The 15,468-nt window shown below is 35.0% G+C and overlaps 1 protein-coding gene across 9 annotated transcripts in view; it reads right to left on the bottom strand.

Moving 5' to 3' along the window:
• The window catches only part of LOC123547202 (probable tRNA(His) guanylyltransferase), a 57,766-nt gene that overhangs the window by 21,068 nt on the left and 21,230 nt on the right, over nt 1–15,468 (bottom strand). For all 9 annotated transcript variants that reach the window (XM_045334127.2, XM_045334124.2, XM_053551472.1 and 6 more), the window contains exon 4: nt 2,675–2,851. In XM_045334127.2, the coding sequence (XP_045190062.2) occupies nt 2,675–2,851 (177 nt within the window). The remainder of the gene's footprint in view (nt 1–2,674; nt 2,852–15,468) is intronic.

Raw genomic sequence — 15,468 nt, 5'->3', positions numbered from 1 at the left:
ATTTGAAGCCTGTACCTTCAAAAATGTGTAAGTAGGTCACTAGGTCAATTTCAAGGTCAGTTTTTTCGGTGCACAAAACTATGCATGTGGTCCAAATTTGAAGGCTGTAGCTACAGAAACGTGAAAGTAGGTCACTAGGTCAAAAACAAGGTCAACCCATGTCAAGGTTCATCTTGCCACTTAAAACCATACTTGTGGTCCAAATTTGAATGTTGTAGGTTATTGACAAGAAGATTTTTAAAGCTTTTCCCTACATAAGTCTATATGAACTATGTGACCCCCAGGGCGGGGCCATATTGACCTTAGGGGGATAATTTGAACAAACTTGGTAGAGAACCACTAGATGATGCTACATTACAAATATCAAAGCCCTAAGATTTGTGGTTTGGACAAGAAGATTTTCAAAGTTTTTCCCTATATAAGTCTATAGAAACCATGTGACCCTCGGGGCAGGGCCATATTTGATCCTAGGGGGATAATTTGAACAATCTTAGTAGAAGACCACTAGATGATGTCACATACAAAATATCAAAGCCCTAGGCCCTGTGGTTTTGGACAAGAGGTTTTTTGAAATTTTTCCCTATATAAGTCTATATAAACCATGTGACCCCCTGGGCGGCGCCATACTTGACCCCAGGGAAATAATCTGAATAATCTTGGTAGAGGACCACTAGATGATGCTTCATACCAAATATCAAAGCCCCAGGTTCTGTTGTTTTGAACAAGAAGATTTTTAAAGTTTTTCCCTATATAAATCTATGTAAATTATAAAAATAAACAAAGGGCCATAACTCACTCAAAAATTGTTGAACCAGTCTGATTTTCAAGGGGACACAACTAGGGTACCAATACATCATTCTGACAAAGTTTGGTCAAAATCCCCCTGGTAGTTTGTGAGGAGATGCGATAACGAGAAATTGTTAACGGACGGACGGATGGACCATCTGATGATGGTGGGCTAAATATAGTATAAAAGAACTACTTAAGGAATTAGAACCATACTGACAACCTGCAATTGTAATTAAATTACTTTTTTTCCAATTACCATTTCAGAATTTCCCTGACAGATATGGAAATCCATGTTCTTGTGAGAGCTGAAGAATGCCGAAGCAGGATATATAGAATGTGTAATTGCACTGAAATTGCTGAGTTTGGTTTGTTTGTTTGTTTTGGGTTTAACGCCATTTTTCAACAATATTTCAGTTGGCAGTTAACCTAACCTGTGTTCCTGGATTCTGTACAGTACAAACCTGTTCTCCGCAAGTAACTGTCAACTTCCCCACATGAATCAGAGGTGCAGAACGAATGAGTTCAGACACAATGTCTTCTATCAAATCGTCATGGAGAACATATGCCCCGCATGGGGATCGAACTCACGACCCCGCTATCCGTAGATCTGCACTTGCTGAGTGTCACTACATGTCTACTACCATTAATATATTAAGCAAATGTCTGTTTCATAACCAGTTTAGAGACAGAGCCCATAAATTTGCCTTAAAGACTTTCAACTTCTGATTAGGTGGGCAATATTCTTCTGCTAAAGAACAAGTGCCTATTTGCCGATGCAAGGATACTAGTAATAACTATTACATACATGTATATCTACAATGCAACAACACACAATAAATTACATCATGCACCCGATATGAAATTCAGGCATCAGTGTGTGGAAAAATATTGACATTTCCTGGTTCCATTGTAACTTAACGAGGAATAGAAACGAGAATGTAATAAATAATGGTACAGATGTTGTTTTTTATCTAAATGTAAACGAATGAAGGTTACTAAGGTGTATTTTTAACCTCCAATTAATATTCATGTCTGAATTAATGGAATGGAATAATGTGAAATAACCGTTCACCTATATAAAGGATGTCAAAATAGCTACCTTCTTGGAAAGTTAAAAGCATATCAATGTTTAATTAAACCTCATCAAAAATGTGCAATTAATATCTGTGTGTTTACCTTAATAAAGAATTCCAAAATTAGCTGCCTTCTAAGAAAGTCAAAAACATATCAATTTATAATTAAATCTTATCAAACAGCTGCAATTAATTGTCTGTCAAACAATAACTGCCATTGAACGTACCTCACACCAATAAACAAATATAACATATTCCTTTGATCATAAACAGTTAAATTAACTTTTGTGTACTAAAGATCACCTTATGTGTACTAAAGATCACAGTGTACTAAAGATCACCTTCTGTGTGTACTAAAGATCACCTTTGGTGTACTAAAGACCACCTTCTGTGTATTAAAGACACCTTTTGTGTACTAAAGACCATGATCTGTGTACTAAAGATCACCTGTGTACTAAAGACAATCTTTCATGTACAAAAAATCACCTCTGTGTAATAACATCACCTTCTGTGTACTAAAGACTGCACTGTGTAATTTAAGAGAAGTTCTAACAATTCAAGTATGTACATATTATCTACGATTTTCACAAGGAACAGGAAACAAATAAGCAACATTTAGACAACATCTCTTTCTGCAATAAACTTAAATTTGAAAATTTAAATTTCTTGACGACAGATATTTGACTTTCATCATGTGTTTAATGTACCATACAAGGAGAGGTACTTCCTGCAGTGAGTTTGGCTACTCACAATTTCTTAAAGCAATTTGACTCAAATGACTTTTCACTTAAAGCAATAATGATGCAATATACCTTGCCCTTCTATTGTAGACATTCGTTGTCTTTTTAAATACAAAGCTGTATTCATCACTCTGACCGTACGCTAGGACAATGTCTTTAAACTCCTCCATCACAGTTTCAGCCGCTTTTGACATCAAGTCTAGTGCTCGATCATCGTTTGGCTTTATATAGTTGTGCACATCAGAAAACCTGTAAAATAATAAAACTGTAAACAAGATTGCTAGACTGTCACAATACATGCCGTTCAAAACAAATTTCTTTTGACTTTCTAAATACTTTACAAAGTCTTACTGAGCAAAGTTGTCAACTTTCTCAATTATCAAATCGTCAGAGCTAATACTCAAACTCACAACTCCATGATCCATAAGATCTGCACTCTGCAAGAGCTACTAACATAGTGGTTCAGTTGCCAGGAGCTGGATGCCTTAACCTGGGGCCGCAAGTCCAATACCGTTCACCTCTAACTAAACTTACTAACATATACAGTAGAATTCCGCTATTAAAGGCGTACGCTAGAATTCCCTGTATATGAGATGGGCGAAAATTTTCCCAATAGCAGAATTTCTTCAAACTTTGGATATTGAAGGACAATCATCTAAGAAACAAAAAAATGCAATAAAAATCATAGGTCACCGGATTTGAAAAAGAGTTATCTGCCCTTGAAAACGTCATTTTTGGGGGAAATGCCATTTTCAAGGGCAGATAACTCTTTTTCGATACCGGTGACCTATGATTTTTATTGCATTTTTTTGTTTCTTAGATGATTGTCCTTCAATATCCAAAGTTTGAAGAAATTCTGTTATTAGGAAAATTTTCGCACCAAATTCTAGCATACGTCCTTAAGACCACCCATGGTTCTTTATAAAACTGGTCTTATTAGCGGTCTGGTCTGATTAGTGGACAAGGGAAGGTCTGGCAGATAATAACACACTGGAATACAATCAAGACGCAATAATGACAAACACAGTGTTCAATTTATATATAGCTTTATTTTCTTTAATTTCTATATATACTATTATCTTATAACCAATAATAAGACATGATTTTTAATATCACAATTAATCAAAGAATTACGGATCAAACTGTGTATTATTTAAGGACGCACTTAACTGATAATGATTTGAATTTTGTTCAATTAAAGACAATTACAACAATATCAAACCTTTTCAAACTTCATTCTCCGCTGAAATCCCAAACGTATTTACATTAGTAATAACAAACAAACACTGTTTAGATCTAATTAAATCCGTTTTAATCCAGTCAATTCGATCAGCGGGCATTCGTCTAATTACAAACAAATTAATTATTTCAATAATTTCTTATGTTAAAATAGCGATGTAAAACATCTTTAAATAACAATTTCAGACAATCAAACAGTTTGATACGTTGTTTTGGTAACGTTTAAAAGACTTGTTAGCAATTAACGGATAAATACACAATATACACGCTGAACGTGTTAACACGATGTGGCACGTGTTAATTCCCGCGGCGATTCGCGGTAACATACAGAAAAATTTGAGTGGTCCTAATTGCGGTGATTAATTAAGTGTGAAAAAATCAAACAGTTCTGAAACTGGTGGTCACATTAGTGGATTAGCGGTCTGGTCACATTTTCGGACAAACGACCATTGGTTTTAAGAAAGAAATATTCCGTTCTTTGCAAAAATCGGTCGTATTAGCGGTGCGGTCGTAATTTCGGCGTGGTCGTAAGTAGGAATTTTACTGTATATTTTCTTATATATCTTATATATCATCTCATGTATAAGTGATTTGCACCTGGCACACTCAAGGACCAGGGATGCTTCTGTAACTAAAGCATCTTCTGTATCTTGCACTACACTCATTCTTAAAATCACAAAACTTCTTCTTAGGAGTCACCCAAGCAGGCAGCTTGCGGCAACTACATAGTTAACATACACATGTATGCCAGTATCCAACTATTTATACAGTTGTTACAGAATACAGACATCTAACACCTGGATCAACTACAAATACACTACTATAAACAGAGAATATCATTATCAAAAACACAAAGAAACACATTAAGTTGTAAACAGATATTTTCTTGTCAGAATTTGTCAGTTTACACGGTCTTGTTCTCATTAAAAGTCTTTGACACAGTTATTACCATCTTTTGGCTAAATTTTCATGACCATATCTGTCATTCTATGTCAAAATTAAGAAAAACTCCATTTAATGTTTAAGATGGGTTAATTAATTAACTTCAAAACTTTCTAACTTGTAGCCTGAAATAGTTTTTGTTGAAATGACAAAATTTTTGAGTATTTTGTTTCAGCTAAATTTTACCTTTGGTATTGGCTCTTCTTACAGATTTTGACAGAAGTATCAATTATACATAATACATGTTTTATATTAAATCATGTTTAAATTACACATTCTTAATCTTTAACACCAGTGATATGATTTTGCATCTCATCATAGCATATCAAAAACATTATGTGCCGTGCCATGAGAAATCCAACACAGTGGCTTTGCGACCAGCATGGATCCAGACCAGCCTGCGCATCCATGCAGTCTGGTCAGGATCCATGCTGTTTGCTAACAGTTTCTCTAATTGCAATAGGCTTTGAAAGCGAACAGCATGGATCCTGACCAGACTGCGCGGATGTGCAGGCTGGTCTGGATCCATGCTGGTCGCAAAGCCACTATGTTGGTTTTCTCATGGCACAGCTCAATTATGTTTAAACAATAATACAAAATGCTATATCTTGAACAATGGGAATTCTGCAGTTTTACATCCAAGGAACTAATACCATGTGTGCAAGTGCTGCACAAAAATTCTTTTACAATAAAATTATGTCATACTTTAATTTTATAAAGGGTTATTTTTTCAGAAGCAAGAATGTTTCAAGGTTGACAATAACCTTCAATGACCTTTACTTTATTTCTTTTTACTTTTATTTGGTTTAAAGTCACACCAATACAATATATGGCAAATTTCCAGTTTTTGGTGTAGGAAGGTGACCCCATGCAGGTGCCCCAGTGGGCAATATTTCAGACATATTGTTTTAGAGGGCACATGTATAGAATTACTGTCCTTCTGTGTATATTCTTATGCTTTCATGACCCTAGGTCAAATGGTTTTTTTTAGATATAATTATGCCAAACATTTGTTACATTCCATAATTGAGCCGTGCCATGAGAAAACCAACATAGTGGGTTTGCGACCAGCATGGATCCAGACCAGCCTGCGCATCCGCACAGTCTGGTCAGGCTCCATGCTGTTCGCTTTTAAAGCCTATTGGAATTGGAGACACTGTTAGCGAACAGCATGGAGCCTGACCAGACTGCGCGGATGCGCAGGCTGGTCTGGATCCATGCTGGTCGCAAACCCACTATGTTGGTTTTCCCATGGCACGGCTCAATTAAGTTTCATGACTCAAGGTTAAATACTTTTAGACATACCTGAGACACAAACTTTTAGGCCCTTCATCCATATTTTTAACTAAAGTCAAAGGCCATAACTCTGGTCTTGGTGGAGTGAAATCACAAACAAAACACCAGGAGTGTGCCACTGCACAACTTCACATGTTGAATTATATTTCCTGCACAATTTCATGACTGTAGGTCAAATACCTTTTTCAAGTCTGCGCAACACAAATCTGTATGGAAGAACATCCTGATGGACGTTCCTACAGATGGACCTTTATTGGGTATTTCTTTTGTTAAAAAGTACCCAATATGCTACAAAAAGTACCCAATAAACACTACGGAATTAATAGAATTTACCGTTACCTATTGTTCTCTATACCCAACAAATGTTCATCCGTGGGCTCGGACAGACACAAAGACATAATTATGGACAAGGGCAAATCTGAGTGCAGGCCTCCCCAAAAATTTCTTTGGGCATAAAAATGCTTAAGTAGACATTTAAGTGACATCATTGCCACAATTGATTAAGTCAAAACACAATGAGTACATTCAACTTCTAATAAAATCACTTGTCCCCCAGGTTACAGATCTGCATTTGGAATAACAGTTACAAGTCAACTTTAAACCAGAATAAAAAATTTAAAAAAATTAATGAGCTCATGAATGTCTGATTGTTTTCTTATTACTTTATTCATCAAACAAACAGGTAACCCATTCAAAAACTGAATTTTATTTGTTTGTCCCTGTTAATTTATTGCAGAATAAAACTTGCAGACAGAAAAAAATATAAAAAAGACAATTAAAAGTCAATTATTCTAACACTTGTTCACCTCTTTAAACATCCATCATCAACATTTGAGCCGTGCCACAAGAAAACCAACATAGTGGGTTTGCGACCAGCATGGATCCAGACCAGCCTGCTATGTAGGTTTTCTCATGGCGCAACTCAAATATTGAAAATATTTGGGGTGGTACGCAAACTTTAACATTATTCTAAGTCGAAAAGGGGCCATAATTCAGTCAAAATGCTTGATAGAGTTGCCTCCTCCTTTTTACAGACTGGGGTCATGATGGTAAACAAGTATGCAAAATATGAAAACAATATCTCAATGGACTTTGGAAATATTTGGGGTGGTACGCAAACTTTAACATTTGTGTGACGCTCACGCTAACGCCGACGCCGGGGCGAGAAGGATAGCTCCCCTATTCTTCGAATAGTCGAGCTAACAAAAGCTGATGTTCTAATGTTAATAATATGACCAAAATTTAGTTTTAAAGAAAGATTTTAAGCCAAAATCTGGAGGTCTGAGTGCCTTTAAAGTAGCACAGATTTTACTGAAACTGCGCATTCTGCTGCTATATACTGTGTGCAATATGAATTATCTTTCAATAATGCTATGACAAACTGAAGAGTTATGGTTCTTGAGTCTGACAAACTGAAGAGTTGTGGTTCTTGAGTCTGACAAACTGAAGAGTTATGGTTCTTGAGTCTGACAAACTGAAGAGTTATAGTTCTTCAGTCTAAAACTTGAAACATTGATGAATACAGACTCCTACATAACCTGAAACAGACTTGAACCAATGACCTACTTCTGAGATAAGAAGTCACTACCAGTCTCTGTATGTATGAGCAAGACATTTCAAAGTAATGCAGCAGGTATAATCCAATATAACTTTTATTATTTAAGGACAATAATAAAACGGCAACAGTGAAGAAGCTTGCATTCAATTAAATGAAAACAAATCATTATCATGTATTTTCATTTACACATTTACACCTTAGCATCCATTATCATAAATTTAGCAGTAGACAAACAGTCACTTTGCTGGTTTCGACTTTGATCTATATAACGTCAGAATATATTAATCGCAAAAAAAAATATAAGTTAAAAGAAAAGTCACTAATTTAAAAGTGAAACATGTTCATCATATAAAATAAGCATAATAAAATTACTTGTCAGTCTATTTATATCTTACAAGTGAAATATGTCCCTTTATAGGACAAAACTGCAAAATTTAATAAAATTTGCATGTTTTACAACATGAAGCAAAATATAAGCCTGTATATAGCAATACAACTGATGATAAAAATAACGCTGACATAGACAAAGAAAACACTTTCTATGTCATACTGTTCCAATAACATTGCTCTCATTTTATGTCTAAAGGTAAGCTCGATTCATACAACATAGGGCTATCCAGATCGAGAGATAAGTGCACTGAAATACGCTGTGATATTTCAATCCGACTATTCAGCTTGTCCAGAAGATGTACAAAACTGATGCACATGCAACTAGCCCTATTGAAGGGAGTACAGATCAGGTAAAATCGGTGTACCCTGCAAAATTTGGGTACACTCTCGAGCCTCTCTAAACATTTGCAGTTTCAATGAAGTGTGAGGTGACAGACTCCCACACATACTTTTCAATATATCCGTGTATTTCAAACTCATGACTCACTTATAATATTTGCATTTTAGTTTCCTCTCTCATTTGCAGTGTCTAATAATAATTGATCTGCATATATTTGACATTATAAACTGCTTACACAACAAAACATTTCTCAATCTGAAGAGAGAGCATTCTGATGTTGAGTCACAATGCACGCATTCCACGAAAATCATCCAATAAAATGCAAGCATCTTATAGTGACAATATTTTTGGTTGTGGGTTTATCCCGCTACCAAAGTTAAGTGTATTTCTGACAATCATGTAGTATCTTTATTTGATTCCAAATCACATCCAAAGGAATTTGTTCATGTGCTACACAAAGTAGTCCCATTCATGAACAATGCGGATGAATTATCAATGATAAAGAAGTTCTTATTCATCCTCTATCCATTCACACTGGCCATTTAGATTATATAAGATCTGTCAATGATTAGGTATTCCAGCCCATGGTTACATCACTGACTTCCAGCTGTTCATGTAAGGTCAGGCAGAGTTTATCTTAGATATGAGGCACATTAGTATTTGTTTCTTATACATGTATATTTATAGATTGGCATTTAAAATGAAAATAACTATAGCAAAACCCGCAACCACCAGACATCTCAAGGCTTTGATTGTTATATGTAAATAAGCAGGAACAGTAGAGCAGAATGACAAGGGGGGTATTCGATCTACTCTTTACCTCCGAAACAAAATGGCGGCCAAAACTGAAAATGTGAGTTTTTCTTACTTTTTATCTTTTTTAAGGATTTCTAGACCATTACACATGGCTATCAACCTGCTCCACTGTTTTCTCTATCTATCGGTACCTTTAACTTTGGAAACAGTGCTGTAATTTGTCTGGAATGCTGGTCATGGGATTTGAATTGATGGAAAATCCTCCGTTAAACACGGGATAAGGAATAGTGCGATTAGCAAAAATGGTCTTTTTTTCCTAATTATTCAAACAGCTGTGAGCTATTTTTTTGATTAGAAGTAAAAATCAATATATATTTCCTTCATGGTTAGTCTGGAGCCGATTAAAAGTCGTAATTTTAAATTACACAGTTTTTTGTCTGATGGTAAGGAACAGTGTACGAAAATAAGAGGATAAGGTGCAGTTCACTTCTTCAAGCGACTTTTTCCTTCGCTCTTTTCAGAGACAATCAAGTAAAATTCTGTTAAAATAATATTTTGGTGATCATTTATAACTATTTCTTGCTCAATGTAGTAAGATTTAAAAGGTATCTGCCTGTCTATCAGACACGTGATGTACTGAAAGCCAAAAGTTTAGCAAGTATTTAATATAGTATCCCTTGCCAACATTTAACTATCTGTAAATTTCTTTTTGGTATAGGAGTGTTTACACTATGTGCTTTTACATTTGTGTTTTGGCAAGTGGTGCTTATGCTTCTAATGTTTCTGGAGTTCCCACTATGTGTTAAAGCATACATGTTAATTTCAGGGGTGAAAGCAGTATCATAAAATACGTTTATCAACACATCTAGTTCCATAAGCTTTATAAATAAACGAATCTAAATCTTACTATTATGATTTGAAAACACTACTGCTGACATCTATTTATGAAAAGGACTAAACCTTATTTTCCAGAAGCCTTTCTCCTAATGGTATATAATAATTCAAACATTTTAAAAGCTTTTTTGGGGAAGTAATTCACCCAAAATTACAAATTAGGCGCATATAGGTCGTAAAAAATCTGGAAAAAAAATGAGGTATACAAGTGAGGTGTTTTCATTTCCAAAATAAAAGATACCTAGATTAAACACAAAAAAAAAACAACCATGAAAATTTTCTCTGAAGAAAGTTATGATACATTAAAAAACATCACCACTTTTTCCTTGAGGGTTTTCAAAATACATACGTGACTACACCAGTGTTTAAAAAACAAACTGTTTTCGGGAACAGTTGCGTGGTTGACTGTGTCGGTATGTTTAGTAGAATAGCTGAAAATATACCAGCATTTTAGCTACATACTGATTATACAAACTGCATTTATTTTTTCCGGCTTCGTATATCAAACTAACAAGATGAATTGAAATCAAATTTTATTTAAACATTCAGAGTGAACTAAACCAGTTTTTTCTTTTTTTTCTATGTAATTTAAACGTAATACAAACAATAGTTTTGTCTGAAGGAAAAGTCCTGGAATATTTACAGTCATTCTAACAACTTTGAGAACATTCTATCATATTTTCATCATACATAACACAAATCGATGAGTATGCTCAAGGTAACGTATGTACCAGTTAAGTAAATTATGCATATACAATGTATTTACCGATACCACTTTTCGTTAATTCAATAAAATCTTTTATATGCCCTTTGAATATGTTTCGATCACATTAAATTTTGTATTACTGTTTATGGGCAATAGTGTATTCTCATTTGAATTCAATCATCTATGATACTGCCCTGAAATTTATGTACGTTCTAAATTTCTAGTATATTGGTCCAAAACTATAATAAAGGAAATGTTTTAAGATGTTTAATCACTATCAAGGCAGTTATGCATATCATGTGAATTGCAGAAAAGAAGAATAAACAATATCGCGGTAACAAATAGCTTTTTTTCAAAGCAAATACATACGTTACTGCACAATTACACTGGCATGTAACCTCCTGCTGTACAAAAGTAAGAATCTGCGTTATGTAATTGTCAAAATTCTACGAAACGATATAAAATCCATCCTGTACGACTGAATTGAAGCATTAGTATTGATGTAAATGAATTACAGATCAAATGGAATTTGAATTACATTGTCAAATCAACTTTGGAGATAAATAATGGCACCCGTTTTGAACATAATGCGAAAATACTTTCCTATCTATTCATATCCTGTATATTCCGAGCATGATATTTAAATTATTGTATTACTACATTACGAATGCCACAAAAAAAGAAATGTTTTTTTTTATTTGAAATTATACATACGTTACTATTGGATACGTATGTATCACTCGTAAACACTGTATCTTTACTTTTATATACATTAATATACATGTAATGATTTCATTTGAAAATAATAAACATATTCTATATTTAAAAATTATTAGATATGAAAATTTATTACGGTGTGATATTATTCTCTTATCATATCTATAGCATACAATTCTCAAAACTGAATTTGTTTACAATGTGTACGTGATAAAAGGTTATCAAAATTAAAAGTTGGCGACCTAAAAAGCTTGTAAACATGAAACCCTGCGTCACTGTTGACGTATGCTGACGTAGGAGTTAGTTTTAAATATTACAGTAACGTATGTATCGATCACGTATGTATCATTTCCTTCTTTGATGCTCATAAAAAATATTCATAGATAGATATTTGTTGCCTAAAGGGTAATCAGCTATCAGATATGACAATGATCTTCGTCTTTAAGAGCATTAAAAAAATGAATTAAATTGTGATATTTCTACAATACGGTAACGGATGTATCAATCTGTTATATACGCTTTTGGGCAAGGTTTTCCACGCTGATATGGTATAAAATGTAACCCGAATTAATAGCATGAATGAGCAAGCATAATAGTTATATAATTTACAAACAGACATGTGTGAATGTTTATTCTACCCAGAAACGGCAAACACATTATCATATTCTTTGGCATCATTTTAAATGATGACTGATACCAAAGGAGTCCGGAAAAATTTGTATCTATGTTTGATTATAAAATAACTTCCTATGTTACTTCATAAAAATATGTGATTTCGTTGACTACTGATGAATTTTAACTACAAGAACGTTCATTAAACATAAAAATGAGCTGGCGACAGTAACGTATGTATTGTTTACGGTAGTTTGAAGCTTCATAAATTACTAACAGACAAAGGTAACAGTCAAAGATTCGGTATAAAAATCAAACAAGCTTAGTGCTATATGACATGGAGACGAATTACTCTTCTATTGATTTGTGAATAAGATAGTAAACAGTAACATACACATGCGCGTCACTAGTGATTTTGGGTGAATAATTCCTTTTGCATTTTTAAATGAAGACTGAATCCGAGTCCCCTTAATTATAGCCATGTTTATGAAAATGTTTACATTTTTCACTTTTTTCATGCAGGCTGATAACGAGACATCCTACTTGGAAGTCTTTCAAATGAGATTGGATTACCGTACTAGTATGTTTTAGCATACAGAATAGAGCATTGTCCTGTTCCGAATGCCTGGTTTATATATTTCAAAAGCACGACAACCAAATACTTATGCGGAAATATCATTCATTTTACACATGGAAATGCACAGCAACTGAAAATTGCTACTACACGAATTACAGTAAGATGGTCAGAGTTTCACTTTAAATATGCAAATGAGATTGTGAAATAAAAAGCAACGGTTCTTAGCCGTCATGAATAATCATAAAAGTCTACCAAGAGACCTAACCGATTTGTAATTTCCAGAAGAATCGTTCTTGTTTATATTTCGTGAAAAGCTTCTGAAGTGGAAATCAAACTTTGTAGTATATCTTCTGAAGAGGAAATTGGTTGCTTTGTATATTTAACAATGGAAAAATCGGTTACATTTGCTCCCTACCTATTTAGCATTTGAATGGCCAAATATAAGTTCCTATAAAATGTTTGATTGGCCAAATATCTAGGCCAAAAGTGATATAAGACACCACGAAGAACAGAGAACAACAGTTTTGTTTAATCGATAATCACTGAAAAAGTCAAGTGTGCTTACCTACTGACATATCTTGTCTGGTAATATGTTCATTCGGGGATTATGTTACTGTTCTTCTCCTCAATCCGACCCCTTCAGTTATTACATGATAGAGAAATGTCAACTGGTTATCTCAGAAACGATGAAAGAAAACTGTAAAATCCGTTTGAAAAAATTGCACTGCACCTTATCCTCTGATTTCGCACACTGTTCCTTACCATCGGACAAAAATTGTGTTTTTTTTGAAAATACGAACTGTGATCTGCACAAAACGAACAGTATTAGATAAGTATGTGGAAATATTCCTCTCAGTCAGAAAAATAGCTTACAACCTGCGGTATATTAGGAACAAAGACCATTTTTGCTAATCGCACTATTCCTTATCCCGTGTTTAACGGAGGATTTTCCATCGATTCGAATCTCATGACCAGCATTCCAGACAAATTACAGCACTGTTTCCAAAGTGAAAGGTACCGGTTGATAGAGAAAACAGTGGAGCAGGTTGATAGACATGTGTTATTGTCTAGATATCCTTGAAAAAGAAAAAAAGTAAGAAAAACTCACATTTTCAGTTTTGGCCGCCATTTTGTTTCGGTGGTAAGGAGTAGATCGAATACCCCCCTTGGAATGACCAATGGAATGCTCTGACTTTGGAGTCTGCATAATTAACTGGAATCACAAAAACTCACTGTTAATAGTTTCAACAATGAAGGTGGACATTTAATACTCAAAAGTATACAGTGACCTGTTCAGTCAGGACCGATAACTTTGAATTACTGTCAGAACTAATGACATGGAAACTGACTGTCCTCTTCAACAAAAACAAATGTCAAGGGAAATCAAGCTCATTTTTTAAAATGTCTGAACAGAACTGATGACACTGAAACAAAGATTGACCTCTTCAGTCAGAACACCTCTTTGGCTAGAACACATGTCATTGTCCTGGAAACTCAAACTCAATTTTGAAAATATTAGAACAGATGAAATGAAAACTCAGGCTGACCTCTTTGGCTAAAACACGGGTCATGGAAACTCAGGCCAACCTCTTCAGTCAGAACAAATGTCACGGAAGCTCAAGCTAACCCATTTTGGAAAAGTCAGAACAAAATTGAGAGAGGACTTTATAATGATGCTATGAACCAAGTTTGATGAAGACGAATCCAGGGCTAAACGAAAGGAAGTTTCGTTACAGGTATTTCTATCTTTAGCTCTAGTGGCCCCTAAAAGAGGGTCAGTGCAACCATTTGAACAAGTCTGGGGAAGGACCTTACAATAATGTCATATACCAAGCTCGATGAAGATATATGAAGCCATTAATGAGAAGAAGCTGTTAAAAAGTAAATCTATTTTTACTTTTAGCAGCACCTAAAATAGGTCATGTGCTCCCATTTGAATAAATTTTGGAGTGGATCTTACAATGATGCTAAAGACCAAGTTTGAAGAAGGTCCATCGAAAGGTTCAAGATTTATTCATTTTGTTGGGTTAAAGGTCACACCGACACAATTATAGGTCCTATGGTGACTTTCCAGCTTTGATGGTGGAGGAAGACCCCAAGTGCCCCTCCGTGCATTATTTCATCATGAGCGGGCACCTGGGTAGAACCACCGACCTTCAGTTAGCCAGCTGGATGGCTTCCTCACAGTCATGAAGAATTCAACACCTTGAGTGAGGCTCGAACCCACATCAATGAGGGGCAAGTGATTTGAGGTCAGCTACCTTAACCGCAAGGTCATGGAGGCCTCCTCATGAGAAGAAGTTTAATGGACTATTTCTAGTTTTAGCACTAGTGACCCCCACCCCCATAAAAGAGATCAAACTCCCCAATTTGAACAAATTTAGAAAAAGGCCTTACAATGATGCTACAAATTAAGTTTGATGAAGATCCAAGATCAAGCGGTTCATGAGAAAAGCTGTTGAAAAGTATTTCTATTTTTATCTTAGTGGCCCCTAAACAAGGCCAGCTGCCACCATTTGATCAAAATTGGAAGAAGAACTTATCACACAGATTTCTATGCTTAGTACTAGTGTCCCCTGAAAAGGGCCAAGTCACCACCATTTGAAAAAACTTTGGAGAGGATCTTACAATGATGATACAGACCAAGTTTGATGAATATCAATGAAGTGGTCCATGAGAAGAAGCTCTGGTGGCCCTGAAAGGGGAAAACATAAAACGTTTGAACAAATGTGATAGAGGATCATGCAAGGATGCTACAGACAAAGTTTGGTGCAATTTTGACTGGAAGTTTCAGAAGAGATGTCATCTAAAAAAAAGCTGTGAACAGACAGGCGACCAA

This window comes from Mercenaria mercenaria, chromosome 9 (assembly GCF_021730395.1).
Source record: "Mercenaria mercenaria strain notata chromosome 9, MADL_Memer_1, whole genome shotgun sequence".
Taxonomy (NCBI): Eukaryota; Metazoa; Mollusca; class Bivalvia; order Venerida; family Veneridae; genus Mercenaria; species Mercenaria mercenaria.
This window is presented reverse-complemented; position numbering and strand designations above follow the sequence as displayed.